We start from the raw sequence: 16,509 nt of genomic DNA, 5'->3' as shown, positions 1-16,509 counted from the left end.
CAGTATTCCGTATGGAGCCTTATATGGGGGCCAGTATTCCGTATGGAGCCTTATATGGGGGCCAGTATTCCGTATGGAGCCTTATATGGGGGCCAGTATTCCGTATGGAGCCTTATATGGGGGCCAGTATTCCATATGGAGCCTTATATGGGGACCAGTATTCCGTATGGAGCCTTATATGGGGGCCAGTATTCCGTATGGAGCCTTATATGGGGGCCAGTATTCCGTATGGGGCCTTATATGGGGGCCAGTATTCCGTATGGGGCCTTATATGGGGGCCAGTATTCCGTATGGGGCCTTATATGGGGGCCAGTATTCCGTATGGGGCGTTATATGGGGGCCAGTATTCCGTATGGGGCGTTATATGGGGGCCAGTATTCCGTATGGGGCGTTATATGGGGGCCAGTATTCTGTGTGGAGCGATTCGCCGGTTTCTGAGCTATTGTGGAATTTACAATAGATATCGCTCATGTAATGTAAGAAGTGAAATCTTTGCATTGTACTATATATATATATTTCTCTGCGGTATCTGTGCATCATGAATCGTGGTATGTGTTAAAGGGGCCCACTGAGACTCTTTCGCCCGGGACCCAGAAAAACATGGAGCCGGCCCTGGATCCATCCCACAGAAACCAGAGAGTATCAAGTGAGACACTAATAGAGACTTATCAGTGTGTGGAGTTTCCCTGTCTAGCGAAGGCACCCATTAGTGTAATAGAGCTGTTGTTCAATGGGTTATAGAAGAGTTGAAAAACTTTCTTCTAGAAACAGCACCCAACATGTCAATAGGATGTATCTGGTGTAGCAGCTCAGCCCCAATACATTCATACACAGCCCATGGATAGTAGTATTGTTTAGAAAGCAGACGTGTATTATAACACATTTAATTCTCTGCCTTCTGCTGAATCTTTTTCTGCTATTGAAATCAGGAAATTATAGTTTTTAGTATTTTCTCTAGTGGTTGGTCTGAAAATGGGAGTGTTTCAAATTTTTTGTGTAAACTTCTTTATGATCTTGAAAGTGGTAGAACAATTTTGACAACTATGACTATAAACTTGTTAAAAAAGTAAAACTAACACTGCTGCAAAATGTCATGTATAATTAAAGCCTAAAGAGGGAAAGTTGCCAATATGTGTTGCCAGGGCCGGCGTCAGCACCCGGCGCACCCGGGCAAGTGCCGGGGCCCTGAGCAGGCAGAGGGGCCCACTGGCGGTCGCGCACCCTGCCGGGCTATGGGCGGAGGAGAGCGGTGTCAGCGCCTGCCCTTCTCCCCCGCTTGCTCAGGGCCCCAGCAGCCGGATACTTACGTCTCCCCGTGCCTCTGCAGATCCGCTGTCTTCCTGCTCTGCGCTCCCTGTGACGTCCCAGGTCAGAGGGCGCGGTGACGTCTTTACACCACGCCCTCCCCTGAGCCGTCACAGGCAGCGCATAGCGGGAAGATACTGGCGACGCAGGAGTCCGGACCCGAGCAGCTGCAGCAGGTGAGGAGGGGTGAGGTGAGTATTTGACTTTTTTTTTTTTTAATGTATGGAGGCATGGGGCATAATATGGGGGGTGACAGCCTACATGGGGCATTATATGGGGGGGTGACATCCTGCATGGGGCATAATATGGGGGGGTGACATCCTGCATGGGGCATTATAAAGGGGGGGTGACATCCTGCATGGGGCCTTATAAAGAGAGGGGGTGACATCCTGCATGGGGCATTATAAAGAGAGGGGGGGTGACATCCTGCATGGGGCATTATAGAGAGAGGGGGTGACATCCTGCATGAGGCATTATAGAGAGAGGGGGTGACAGCCTGCATGGGGCATTATAGAGAGAGGGGGTGACATCCTGCATGGGGCATTATAAAGAGAGGGCGGGGGTGACATCCTGCATGGGGCATTATAAAGAGAGGGGGGTGACATCCTGCATGGGGCATTATAAAGAGAGGGGGTGACATCCTGCATGGGGCATTATAAAGAGAGGGTGGTGACATCCTGCATGGGGCCTTATAAAGAGGGGGGGTACATCCTGCATGGGGCATTATAAAGAGGAGGGGTGACATCCTGCATGGGGCATTATAAAGAGGAGGGGTGACATCCTGCATGGGGCATTATAAAGAGGAGCGGTGAAAGCCTGCATGGGGCATTATAAGCGGGGGAACAGCCTGCATAGGGCATTATAAGGGGGGGACAGCCTGCATAGTGCTTTATGTGGGGGGAACAGCCTGCATGGAGCATTATAAGGGGGGGGACAGCCTGTATGGGGCATTATGTGGGGGGTAACAGCCTGCATGGAGCATTATAAGGGGGGGACAGCCTGTATGGGGCATTATGTGGGGGGTAACATCCTGCATGGAGCATTATATGGGGGCCAGTATCCTGTATGGAGCGTTATAAGGGGACCAGTATCCTGTATGGAGCGTTATATGGGGGCCAGTATCCTGTATGGAGCCTTATATGGGGGCCAGTATTCCGTATGGAGCCTTATATGGGGGCCAGTATACCGTATGGAGCCTTATATGGGGGCCAGTATTCCGTATGGAGCCTTATATGGGGGCCAGTATTCCGTATGGAGCCTTATATGGGGGCCAGTATTCCGTATGGGGCGTTATATGGGGGCCAGTATTTCGTATGGAGCCTTATATGGGGGCCAGTATTCCGTATGGGGCCTTATAAGGGGGCCAGTATTCCGTATGGGGCCTTATATGGGGGCCAGTATTCCGTATGGGGCCTTATATGGGGGCCAGTATTCTGTATGGGGCATTATATGGGGGCCAGTATTCAGTATGGGGCGTTATATGGGGGCCAGTATTCCGTATGGGGCCTAATATGGGGGCCAGTATTCTGTATGGGGCGTTATATGGGGGCCAGTATTCAGTATGGGGCCTTATATGGGGGCCAGTATTCCGTATAGAGTGTTATATGGGGGCCAGTATTCTGTGTGGAGCGATTCGCCGGTTTCTGAGCTATTGTGGAATGGTTTTCCCCGGACCTTCAGGAGGGGAATACATGGCATTATCTGGTGCCTTGTATTGCTCTGGTACTGAAGGGGTTAAATGGAAGGAAGATGTTTTCCCACTATTTTTTCTTAGGTCACGTCAACAAGGTGATAGGGTGAAGTGATTGGTGAGTGGGTTTGGCCACTCAGGGGTCAGTAGTAGGGCAGACAGTATTTTTTGCCCTGGTGACTGCCCCTGATTGGTCTGGACTTTGGTTACTGGGGAAGTGCAGGGTGATATAAGTGAGCAGCGCCGGAGGTGTGTGTCTGTTCTCCGGCGCTGTCATACCTGGGAGCTGCCCCACCCTCCCTCCCCTATTTTATGCATTTAGTCACGGCCGGGGTTAGTCGTCCAGGGATCTGGATGGACAGGTAATTTTGGTTAACGGGCTTGAGCCTTATGGCTAAGCTGCGGGTTGATAAAGGTTTGAACTTGTTTTTAATAAAGTTGAAATATTTATTGGTTTATACTTAAAGTTATGAGTTTTTAATATTTTAAATATTTAAATAAAGGCCGTGGCCAATTGTTTTCCATCTAATCAATGTGTCGAGTATGTTGTTTTTTGCGTTGTTTAGATAAAGGTTGGAGTAATGTATAATGCCATTTACAATAGATATCGCTCATGTAATGTAAGAAGTGAAATCTTTGCATTGTACTATATATATATATTTTTCTGCGGTATCTGTGCATCATGAATCGTGGTATGTGTTAAAGGGGCCCACTAAGACTCTTTCGCCCAGGACCCAAAAAAACCTGGAGCCAGCCCTGTGTGTTGCTATAGTGAAACTAGTCTTTTAATTTAGATTGTAATCATATTTTTGGATTCTCCCTGATCGTGGAAGCACTCAAGTACGCTATGCTAATGTCTCAGAAACAAAGTGCTCTCCCTGCAGCTTGACCCAGGAATTAGGAGAATCACCCTTTCTACCTACCCATGCCTTATGTTGGCCTAATCCACTTCAAATGACATACAGGTGCTTCTCACAAAATTAGAATATCATCAAAAAGTTAATTTATTTTAGTTCTTCAATACAAAAAGTGAAACTCATATATTATAGTCATTACAAACAGAGTGATCTATTTCAAGTGTTTATTTCTGTTAATGTTGATGATTATGGCTTACAACCAATGAAAACACAAAACTCATTATCTCATTAAATTAGAATACTTTATAACAACAGCTTGAAAAATGATTTTAAAATCCAAATTGTTGGCCTACTGAAATGTATGTTCAGTAAATGCACTCAATACTTGGTCTGGGGCTCCTTTTGCATCAATTACTGCATCAATGTGGCAATGTGGCATGGAGGCGATCAGCCTGTGGCACTGCTGAGGTGTTATGGAAGCCCAGGTTGCTTTGATAGCAGCCTTCAGCTCGTCTGCATTGTTGGGTCTGGTGTCTCTCATCTTCCTCTTGACAATACCCCATAGATTCTCTATGGGGTTAAGGTCAGGCGAATTTGCTGGCCAATCAAGCACAGTAATACTGTTGTTTTTAAACCTGGTATTGGTACTTTTGGCAGTGTGGAAGACGCGCCCCCTGGGCCGTAGGGTACTCGGTAGCCATGCCAGTCGGTGCTGGGGGATGTCACAGTGGCGGTGACCCGGTACGTGACCCAGGGCGGTCAATAAAAGGGGTTTTAAAGAAAAGGGAATAGAGTATCTATATATAATGTTCATGACGCTACCTGTGGTATGCGGCTATATGGAGCCGCCGCTGCGGTGCAGATCCTCTGGAACTGATGATGACGCAGCAGAGTTGCTTCAGCTCTCCACAGGCAGAGCTTAGCTCCAGGGCAGGAAATGGTGATGTTATAGATGTTGCTGTGCAGTGTAGTGCAGGGGATGGCGCAGATAATAACCAGTCCACAACTTAATGGCGGTTTCCTCTTATCTTTACTTGTGGTGGTTAGGCAGACCGGGGCACGGGTACTAGCTTGTAGTAGAGGTCCGGGCAGCCTAGAAGCAAGTTGGGAATCCACCTCGCCAGGTGAAGTTGTAGGCCTTCCCTTTGCCCTACTCCTTATAGCTGTGCTGTGGCCCTCGTCCCTGAGTAAAACGTCTTTGTGCTCACCCGTATGGCAGGCAGCTCGGGCCTTCCTGCAGTGTCGCTCCCACGTGGCGGTGCTGGGCCCTATGTGCTGCTGAGCCTCCGGGCGTCTGATGGGGCCAGGAGACCTGCAGTCTTCTGCCCTCTGGTTTCTGCTGCTGGGCCTTCAGTGCCCCACAACCTCGGACTGTGGTGTCCGGTTCTTCTACGCTCCTCTCTTGGGTGAGCTGCCGTGCAGCTCCACTCCCCAGGTCTTTCCTGTTCGCTGTCCTGTCTTCAATTCCTCTCCACTAACAACTAACTCTTTCTATCCCCGCCTCCAGATTCCAGTTGCTAAGGGGAGGAGCCAGGAAAGTGTTGCATGCTAGTATACCTGACAATGGGACCCCTGCTTGCTTCCAGGCATGGCATCACCCCTTGTGAGGGAGGCAATGACACTGTGGCAACCGGACCCCTGGGGTGCCACATGGACAGGTGCCAAGTTCTGCTGGAGAATGAAATTTCCATCTCCAAAAAGCTTGTCGGCAGAGGGAAGCATGAAGTGCTCTAAAATTTCCTGGTAGACGGCTGCACTGGCTTTGGTCTTGAAGAAACATAGTGGATCTACACCAGCAGATGACATGGCTCCCTAAACCATCACTGATTGTGGAAACTTCACACTAGACCTCAAGCAGCTTGGATTGTGTGCCTCTCCACTCTTCCTCCAGACTCTGGGACCTTGATTTCCAAATGAAATGCAAAATTTACTTTGCATTTACTTAGTGTCAATGACTACCTGCTAGACATTTGTCAAGTCACCAGTTTTCCCCATGATTGTGGAACCTACTGAAACATACTAAGGGGCCTTTTTAAGCCCTTAGGAAGCCTTTGCAGGTGTTTTTTTTAATTAATTATTAAAATTTACTGAGATAATGACTTTTGTGTTTTCATTGGCTGTAAGCCATAATCATCAACATTAACATAAATAAACACTTGAAATTGATCACTCTGTTTGTAATGACTCTATATAATATATGAGTTTCACTTTTTGTTTTGAAGAACTGAAATAAATTAACTTTTTGATGATATTCTAATTTAGTGAGATGCACCTGTAATTTGGTAACCTGATCCAATTGGATTTATGTAAATTTTCTGCCAATGTCCCTGAGAGTAGAAGAAAGATATAGCCACATGAAATCAACTAGTATTGGAATGGTCTGTTATTTTTCTCCTTTTCATTTTTCTGTTTTTGCAAATTTTATGGATGTATGTTGTTTTTTAATTGCTGTAACTTTTAAACATTGTGCATTTGTATATTAACCCCTGTCTGACATTGTCAGTAATAGTACGTCCCTGTACCTTTTGGTACTTATGGACCAGGTACGTACCATTACGATACGGCGATCGCGCCAGCACACAGGCTGTGCGGGCGCAATCGTTACCAGGTGTCAACTGATTCTGACAGGTGACACAAGGCACTCAGGAGCATTGCAGGCACCGCTCCCAGCACTTCAACCCCCTAAATGCTGCGATTGGTGCAATCGCAGCATTTAGCGAGCGAGCAGAGGGATGCAAACCCCTCTGCTCTTGGATCGGAGACCCCCCGTGCCGTCAGCGCGGGGTCCCGATCGTTGCCGTGGTGACCTGATGTTGTCATGGCGACATCCAGGTCACCAGACACCAGCAAGTTACTTTGATCATACGCAGTGCATGATCAAAGTAACTTGTGTCTGCAGCACTGACAGGTTATAATGTATAGCAGTGATCCTGCACTGTTATACATTATAACTGCGATCAGACTGAAGAAAGTGAAAGTCCCATAGTGGGACTAAGTAAAAAAGTGAAAAAAAAGTAAAAAAAAAAAAAAGTTGTAAAAATATATTTTTTAAAATAATAAAATATATATATATTGTACCCATAAATAAATATTATTATGAAAAAAAACAAAAACAATAAAAGTACACGTATTTGGTATTGCCGTGTCGGGAACGACCTGACCTATAAAACTGTCCCACTAGTTAAGCCCTTTAGTCAACACGGTAAAAAAAGTAAATAACAAAGGAATCAAAAAACGGTGCTTTATCATCATACCGCCAAACAAAAAGTGTAATAAAACGCGATCAAAAAGACAAATGTAAGTAATAATGTGGGGGGTTTCCACTGGGACTCTGCAAATGCGACATGGCGTCTGCTCTCGATTCCAGCCAATTTTGCATTCAAAAAGTCACACAGTGCTCCTTCCCTTCTGAACTTTGCTGCGCACCCAAACAATGATTTTTCGCCGCATATGGGGTATCGGCGTACTCAGGAAAAATTGCACAACAAATGGTATGGTGCAAATTCTCCTGTTACCCTTATGAAAATGCAAAATTTGGGGCTGAAAAACTTTTTTGTGGGAAAAATGTGAAAATGTTAATTTTTGGCTCAATGTTATAAACTTCTGTGAAGCACCTTGGGGATCAAGGTGCTCACCACACATCTAGATAAGTTCATTGAGGGGTCTAGTTTCCAAAATGATGTCACTTGTGGGAGGTTTCCACTGTTTAGGCACATCAGGGGCTCCCCAAATGCAACATGGCGTCCGCTAATTATTCAAGCAAATTTTACATTCAAAAAGTCAAATGGCGCTCCTTCCCTTCCAAACCCTGAAGTGTGCCCAAATAGTGGTTTTCCCACACATATGGGGTATCAGCGTGCTCAGGAGAAATTTAACAACAAATTTTGTGTTACATTTTTTTCTGTTATTCTTGCAAAAATAAAAAAAATTGGGTCTAAAGTAACATTTTTGCGAAAAAAAGTTAAATGTTCATTGTTTTCTTCCACATTCCAAAAATTCCTGTGAAGTACCTGAAGGGTTAATAAACTTTTAGAATGTGGTTTTGAGCACCTTGAGGGGTGTAGTTTTTAGAATGGTGTCACTTTTTGGTATTTTCTGTCATAAAGGCCCCTCAAAGTCACTTCAAATGTGATGTGGTCGCTAAATAAATGGTTTTGTAAATCGCTGGTCAACTTTTAACCCTTATAACTTCCTAACAAAAAAAATTTGGTTTCAAAATTGTGCTGATGTAAAGTAGACATGTGGGAAATGTTATTTATTAACTATTTTCTGTGACATACAGTACAGACCAAAAGTTTGGACACACCTCATTTAAAGATTTTTCTGTATTTTCATGACTATGAAAATTGTACATTCACACTGAAGGCATCAAAACTATGAATTAACACATGTGGAATTATATACTTAAGAAAAAAGTTTGAAACAACTGAAAATATGTCTTCTATTCTAGGTTCTTCAAAGTAGCCACCTTTTGCTTTGATGACTGCTTTGCACACTCTTGGCATTCTCTTGATGAGCTTCAAGAGGTAGTCACCGGAAATGGTTTTCACTTCACAGGTGTGCCCTGTCAGGTTTAATAAGTGGGATTTCTTGCCTTATAAATGGGGTTGGGACCATCAGTTGTGTTGTGCAGAAGTCTGGTGGATACACAGCTGATAGTCCTACTGAATAGACTGTTAGAATTTGTATTATGGCAAGAAAAAAGCAGCTAAGTAAAGAAAAATGAGTGGCCATCATTACTTTAAGAAATGAAGGTCAGTCAGTCCAAAAAATTGGGAAAACTTTGAAAGTGTCCCCAAGTGCAGTTGCAAAAACCATCAAGCGCTACAAAGAAACTGGCTCACATGAGGACCGCCCCAGGAAAGGAAGATCAAGAGTCACCTCTGCTTCTGAGGATAAGTTTATCCGAGTCACCAGCCTCAGAAATCGCAGGTTAACAGCAGCTCAGATTAGAGACCAGGTCAATGCCACACAGAATTCTAGCAGCAGACACATCTCTTCAACAACTGTTAAGAGGAGACTTTGTGCAGCAAGCCTTCATGGTAAAATAGCTGCTAGGAAACCACGGCTAAGGACAGGCAACAAGCAGAAGAGACTTGTTTGGGCTAAAGAACACAAGGAATGGACATTAGACCAGAGGAAATCTGTGCTTTGGTCTGATGAGTCCAAATTTGAGATCTTTGGTTCAAACCACCGTGTCTTTGTGCGACGCAGAAAAGGTGAACGGATGAACTCTACATGCCTGGTTCCCACCGTGAAGCATGGAGGAGGAGGTGTGATGGTGTGGGGGTGCTTTGCTGGTGACACTGTTGGGGATTTATTCAAAATTGAAGACATACTGAACCAGCATGGCTACCACAGCATCTTGCAGCGGCATGCTATTCCATCCGGTTTGCGTTTAGTTGGACCATCATTTATTTTTCAACAGGACAATGACCCCAAACACACCTCCAGGCTGTGTAAGGGCTATTTGACCAAGGAGGAGAGTGATGGGGTGCTACGCCAGATGACCTGGCCTCCACAGTCACCAGACCTGAACCCAATCGAGATAGTTTGGGGTGAGCTGGACCACAGATTGAAGGCAAAAGGGCCAACAAGTGCTAAGCATCTCTGGGAACTCCTTCAAGATTGTTGGAAGGCCATTTCCAGTGACTATCTCTTGAAGCTCATCAAGAGAATGCCAAGAGTGTGCAAAGCAGTCATCAAAGCAAAAGGTGGCTACTTTTAAGAACCTAGAATATAAGACATATTTTCAGTTGTTTCGCACTTTTTTGTTAAGTATATAATTCCACATGTGTTAATTCATAGTTTTGATGCCTTCAGTGTGAATGTACAATTTTCATAGTCATGAAAAAACAGAAAAATCTTTAATTGAGAAGGTGTGTCCAAACTTTTGGTCTGTACTGTATCTCTCTGATTTAAGGGCATGAAAATTCAAAGTTTGAAAATTGTAAAATTTTTACAATTTTCACCAAATTTCCGTTTTTTTTCACAAAGTGACGCAAGTCATATTGAAGAAATTTTACCATTGTCATGAAGTACAATATGTCACGAAAAAGAATCTCAGAATCAGTGAGATCCATTCCAGAGTAATTACCTCATAAAGTGACAGTGCTCAGAATTGTAAAAATTGGCCTGGTCATTAACGTGCAAACCACCTTCTGGGGTAAAGGGGTTAATGGAAATCAGTCAATGATTCATTCTACATGGACCATGAGGAGCATTTATGGGGAACAGGCTCCCTAATTATATACAGCATATCTCTATTTTATTCTGAGATGCCACGGCATAAACGGATTCCTGGAATGGAGAAACTAGTAATCTGGGAGTTTTGTCATTTTGCCCTAAATAGCCTAAAGAATATCTGTAAGGTACAAGATAGAATGTTTCCCTATAATATCAAAACCTCTTAAAATATTAACAATGTAAAAGCTATCTTTACCTTAAGTTTTTTTTTACTCCAAAGTACCCAAAGTATAAAAATGAAACTCTGAAATTAGCTTATTTCAAAATATCCAAGTGATTTGTGCATACAGTTCCTATGCAGACCGATGTGTTTCTGTGGTTGCGGACTACCGGAAACCTCTGTGTCTGCGTTTACTGCTTGATATTGATAACTTATCAAGTAGCAGGGAAAAAATGGAACAGATTTTTGATTAACCAATCAAATAACCGTATGACAATGAAAGGAAGAAGCTTCTTGAGTCAAAAACTGAAGATAGAAAAGGTCTGAAGGGCAAACAGAAAGACTAGACGCAGTTTGGAAAGAGGATTTTGAAGCACGGTCAGGTCACTCTGGTGGGTGATTGGTAAAATTGGTGTAAGTCCGTTTGGAAAGAGGAAGACCAATTTAAAGCCATTATTTACATGTATTACATGCAGAACTAATATTATCTTCTATGTATAAGGCTTTTCCATATTCCAAACAACGATAGCCTATCTTTAAAATAGCCAATTGTTGAAGACCCCCACTTGTTAGCTGTTTGAGGGGACAGTATCGTTCAGTGACTGTCGCTCCCTTATCTGCTCTGTATATGTTCACACCGTTCACATAGTAGCGGCTGTGCTGGATAATCTCTTTAAATTAAAAGTTGGACCTGGGAAACCCCTTTAACAAATTACGTTTTGGATCTCTCTGTCTATGTGATTAAAATGCTTTGCTGAATTAATGTGTGTTAATATTTCATGCAATTGTATAACCAAAAATCCCCCTATTTATATTAGAGGAGTAGTTTCTTGATTGATTGATTGACTTAAAATAAGTGAATATCAATTCAAATTCCACATTATTACTGAATGAACACATCCACAGAATAAAGGCTGCCGCTTATATTTGTACATTACAGTAGATTATTTTGGTGATTATACATATAAGAATATATATAGTTCATTTGCCATTAGAGTAATAATACCACCACCAAATTATATATGGATGGTTCAAGGTTACCTGATGTACTCAGTAATGGGTCACTGTTCTCTCCTTAAAAGTGAAGATTGCAAAAAGATTAAAAAAAAGCAAAATCAACATTTACCGCATTAATAAAACATGCTTTAATTTAATTTATTGCTGCCATTCTCATATTTTAATTTTACTGTAACAGCAACTTAGTGAAGTATGTGTTGGAATAACAAAACTATATATGAATATATTTACATACATATTTTATGTTATAAGTAAGTTATTAAAAAGGAATGGAACATAATTATTGATGAAGTTATAGATGGAAGTTACAAAGGGGGTTAAGTGGTAAAATTAACATACTGTAAATGAAGGTAATATGTGTAATGTGTTTTCTGAAAAGAGGGACAATGAATAGAATACATGATGCTAATTATTTTAATCAAATAGCATAGATTATTTGCACCACTTATAAGCACCGCTCTGAAGCTCGCCGAGATCACTGGAGTGCAACGTTACCTCCAAATCTGGGCGAGTTTCAGTGCCACTGCGCGGAGGCAAAGCGGCACAATTCGGGTCAGCACACAATTTGGGTCAGCAGCGCCACAATACCGTTACTCAGAATTGTCACCCAAGCATTAGCGCCCATCTCCCAGCAATCAGTAGTTACACAGGTAAAATCACGGTCTCCTATGAAACCCAGCTTGGGACTAAATATTTTACTAAGTTTCTAATGTTCTCTGTTACAACTGCCTTATGAAAAAAAAACAATGTTACTCTCTAAATTTATATTCTCTTTTCTCTAGTTTTACTTTAAATGTGTAATAAAGATATAGTAGAGCAATTTCACAGAAGACATGACATACTGGGGTATTCCCATAATTTCTGCACACTGTGAAATCCAGTTTTAGAGTATCTGCACTTGCTTAGTATTTGTTGCAGATTTTTTGTGCAGTAAAAATTAGAGTGTTGGGAGGAAAAACGCTGCGTAAAATATGCACGTGTTTGCCGCCTTTTTGTGTGTGTTTTTTATATGCTTCTAGCTGCATATTTTCCCCCATTCATTTGAATAGCTGAAAAACATTGCAAAAAGGCAGAGAGAATTGACGTGCTGCAGATTTGGAAAAAACGCTTTGAAGGTTCAAATCTGCAAAGAAGAAATAAGCAGCATGAGATTTCAGAAATCTCATTCATTTTGCTGTTACTGTAAAACCCTTTTTTTTGCTGCAAAAATGCCCCTTGTGAACAAGCATTAAGGCTGTGTGCCCACTATGCGCTTTTTAAGCGTTTCCGCAGCGGAAATTCCACTGCAGAGATGCTTAAAAACGCTTGGTAGAAGGTCTGCCATGTTCCCCAATGATAATCCGCATGTGCTGTGCACATGCTGCGAAAATTTCCACGGCGGATTATCATTGCGGAAAAATCCACAGCACTACCAATTATTTTGCGGAATCGCTGCGTTTTCGCCGCCATTGACTTGCATTGGACCGCATGACATCTGCATCACAGCATCTGCACATGCGGATATCATGTGGATATCATGCGGTTCAATGTGCGGATGGTACCCGGGTTTGGAGAAGAGGAGACTCTCCTCCAGACCCGGGTACCATAGTACCTGTAAAAAAAAGAATAAAATAAAAAATACACATTATACTTACCTTCTGATGGCCCCCGGTGTCCTTAGTGATCCGTCCTGGCTTGCCAGCAGCTCGCGATGGTCTAAAAAAGGACCTGCCATAACGTCATTTAGTCATGTGATGGATCACGCTACTGCTGACGTCGGCGGTCGCGTGACCCGTCACATGACTAAATTACGTCATGGCAGGTCCTTTTAGACCACCATGAGCTGCCGGCAAGCCAGGATGGATCGCTAAGAACACCGCGGGCCGTCAGAAGGTAAGTATAATATTTATTTTTTACCATTCTTTTACGGTCACACTATATAAATCCATGCCGATTGCATGGATTTATATAGTGTGACCAAGTTGTCAAGCACTTTCCAAGTGATGCTAAAATCGCTTGGAAAGCGCTTCTCAACCCGCATTCAGAAATGCAAGTGAAGAACGCTTCACATCCGCTTGTCCCTGGCAGGAAAAACGCATGTACAATCGGCATGTAAAATCCGCATGCACAATCCGCATGTACAATCCACATGCGTTTTTTCTGCCAGGGAGATGCAGAAACGCTCAGGAAAAATCTGGAGCATTTTTGCATTGTGGGCACTTAGCCTTTCAGTTTGTGCATAGTGTACACTGTAAGCTTTACTGATTTTTATGTGCTGCCATCTAGGGAAAATGAATTCAAATTGTAAATGATTAGCAACATTTATATAAATACATAGCCCTTCTTGCTGAGTACAGAGTCAAACATTTTAAAACTGATACTTCCAAAGTATGCAAAAAAGGATTCATTCCCAAAATAAGAGAGCAAGCACTTGTATGGCCATCAGTCTATTCATTCCAAGCCTTGATGCAAAGACCAGATTGCCAGGTGGGATTGGGTCAAAAGTCCCCTATTTTGGAAGTGGGGGGGGTCACACAGCTATGATCAGCCTCTATCAGGTCATGTAGGTAACTTTACTTTATTTGGATATGCTATAAAGAAGGGATAATAGAGGTGCAGCAAACATAGAGGAAGATCACAACTCCATAGTTTCATACTTTGTAATGAACAGTTAGGCTACGTTTCCACCATCAGCTTTTGGTATGTTTTTGATGTTGCAGAATTTTTATACCATTTCTGCATCTATTATTTAAATTAGAACCGTAGTAATAAATCTTAAACATAAACCACAATGAAATGCCCTTAATGTTAGAAGCTGAAAAAAATGTTTTGATTAATTTAGTTTTATGCAGTGCTATGATTGATTGCAAATTAAAGTAGGATCTCTTTAGTTTTTATTTTCTTCTTTGCAAGCATTTTTAGGCGGATTCAGTTCTATTGAATTTCTTTAAATAATGTCTTCAAAATGAGCGAGTGTTTAGAATCCTGAAAGATACAAATAATTCTGTATACCCATGTGGAAATGAGGGGAGAGTTGTGTTTGGTACAGCCAATCAGGGTTTGCATAGTCTGCCTTAGGGTCTTAAGCCGGCCATACACATTAGATGGCTGTCAGACAACTCTCCCATACACAGAAGTGATTATTCGGCCCAGTGCTCATGTGTTCTCCATAAGAAAGCCATCAGTTGACATGCTGGCCAGCGGCTTATCTCCGGGAAAACAATGTGATCAGCGAAATTGGACTAACCCTTTCAACATATCCCCTGACGACCAGTTGACCATTACCTCATTACACATTATACTGTTGGCTGAACCTGACAATATTGTTGACATTAGTCGGCAGGTTGTATGGACGTTTTAGATTTAATGTGTTCTAGCCACCAGATATCTGGGGTTTCTGTTCTTGTAGAGAAAGAAAAGGTACATTTTCTGTCCAATGGTTTGATTCCCCATGTTAGGCTGTGAGCCCATGCGTTTTTTAAGTGTTTCCGCAGCGAAAAAAACGCTGCAGAAACGCTTAAAAAACGAATGGTAGAAGGCCTGCCATGTTCCTCAATGATAATCCACATGTGCTGTGCACATGCTGCGGAAATTTCCGCTGCGGATTATCACAGCACTACCAATTATTTTGCGGAAGCGCTGCGTTTTCGCCGCCATTGACTTGCATTGGAACACATGTAATCCGCATCACTTGGGGAATACATGCGTTCAATGTGCGGATGGTACCCAGGTGTGGAGTAGAGGAGACTCTCCTCCGGACCCGGGTACCATAGAAACTGTAAAAAAAAAGAGAATAAAATAAAAAATAAATATTATATTTACCTTCTGACAGCCCCCGCTGCGCTCGTCCTCCCTTGCCGGCAGATCGCGATGGACTGGAGGACCTGCACTGACGTCAGAGTCATGTGACGGGTCACGCAACGCTGACGTCGGCAGGTCCTTCAGTGTACCGCTGCCGGCAAGCCAGGACGGAGCGAAGCAAGACACCGGGGGCCATCGGAAGGTAAGTATAGATTTATTTTTTATTTTTAAACATTCTTTCGGTCACAGTATATAAATCCATGCCGGTTGCATGGATTTATATAGTGTGACCTAGTTGTCAAGCACTTTCCAAGTGATGCTAAAATCGCTTGGAAAGCGCTTGACAACCCGCATGCGGAAATGCAAGTGAAGAACGCTTCACATCCGCATGTCCCTGGCAGGAAAAACGCATGTACAATAAGCATGTACAATCCGCATGTACAATCCGCATGTATAATCCGCATGCATTTTTTTCTGCCAGGGAAATGCAGAAACACTCAGGAAAAATCCGGCGCATTTCTGCATCGTGGGCACATAGCCTAAGAGGAGCAGTGCCAGGGACAATCTACTAGTGTCAAACTGTTAATGTAACATTTAGAAAAATAAAGGAATCATAACTTTTTTTTCCAGTCTACTACTTCACTCTTAAAGAAGACCTTACACCAAATTTATCATGTTGAACAGGATACACAATGTAACAGTAGCTGCAATGTCTCTGTTTTTTTTTCTTTTAATTTCATCTCTCCATTGCGGAGATATTAGCAATCAAAGAATTGGCACCTAATGAGTTAACTCTTTATGAGTCCAAGTGATTATGCATGAGGAAGGAGTAGGTTCTACTCCAAAATGTGTTGCAATAAATTGGAACTTTTTTTATACTTACCGCCTGGATTAACTTTTGTTAGTGGCAGCACCCGGTACCTCCACATTCCTCTTTCTTTCACTTGTTATGCCCTCTCTCCATTTGGTGTGAGTACAGCAACCACAATTGGAATATACATCACTCCTTGCATAGTTGTGCCTCGCACAACCTGCTCAAGTGAGCGACCAACCCTCCAACTCACCCTTACCTGTTGTCCACGGTGTTACACAAGGAACGCCTTTTGTTTTTTATCTCTTTATTTTTCAAATAAGGTGAATATGGGGAGTAGGGCAGCACAACTGAGTTTAGCTGTGTCACATTGTAAACCCTTCTATCATCTTTTCTCCTCTCACAGTGCTGACAGCTTCTTTGTACTGCCCCTCCTCCCTACTGTCTGTCCAGAGATGAAAGCTCAACTTGTTATGGCTCTTTGTCTGTTCTGGGCTGCTCCTGTTTTGATACACATAATGACAGTCTGCTCTGCAGTGTGAGCTTCCACTTGCTGCAAGGGCACTCTGCTGCCAAATGACAGGCTCTGTTATCCTGCATCTTTCTGTTCTGGAGGCCAGTGATAATTAGCTCTGAGCAGCAG

General features: G+C 43.0%; 1 protein-coding gene across 2 annotated transcripts in view; it reads right to left on the bottom strand.

Annotated features, from left to right (window-relative positions):
* Positions 1–16,509, bottom strand: part of P2RX1 (purinergic receptor P2X 1) — a 149,252-nt gene that overhangs the window by 56,313 nt on the left and 76,430 nt on the right. Inside the window, exon 5 of one of the 2 annotated variants that reach the window (XM_073665196.1) lies at positions 11,300–11,332. The exons of the other annotated variant lie outside the window; for it this stretch is intronic. Within the exon in view, the coding sequence (XP_073521297.1) occupies positions 11,300–11,332 (33 nt within the window). The remainder of the gene's footprint in view (positions 1–11,299; positions 11,333–16,509) is intronic. 2 annotated transcript variants of the gene reach the window in all.

This window comes from Phyllobates terribilis, unplaced genomic scaffold (genome assembly GCF_046119375.1).
Source record: "Phyllobates terribilis strain yellow unplaced genomic scaffold, ASM4611937v1 Scaffold_2__4_contigs__length_985480577, whole genome shotgun sequence".
NCBI classification, from domain to species: Eukaryota; Metazoa; Chordata; class Amphibia; order Anura; family Dendrobatidae; genus Phyllobates; species Phyllobates terribilis.
Note: the sequence above shows the minus strand (reverse complement) of the source record. Positions and strands in the feature narration are given on the sequence as shown.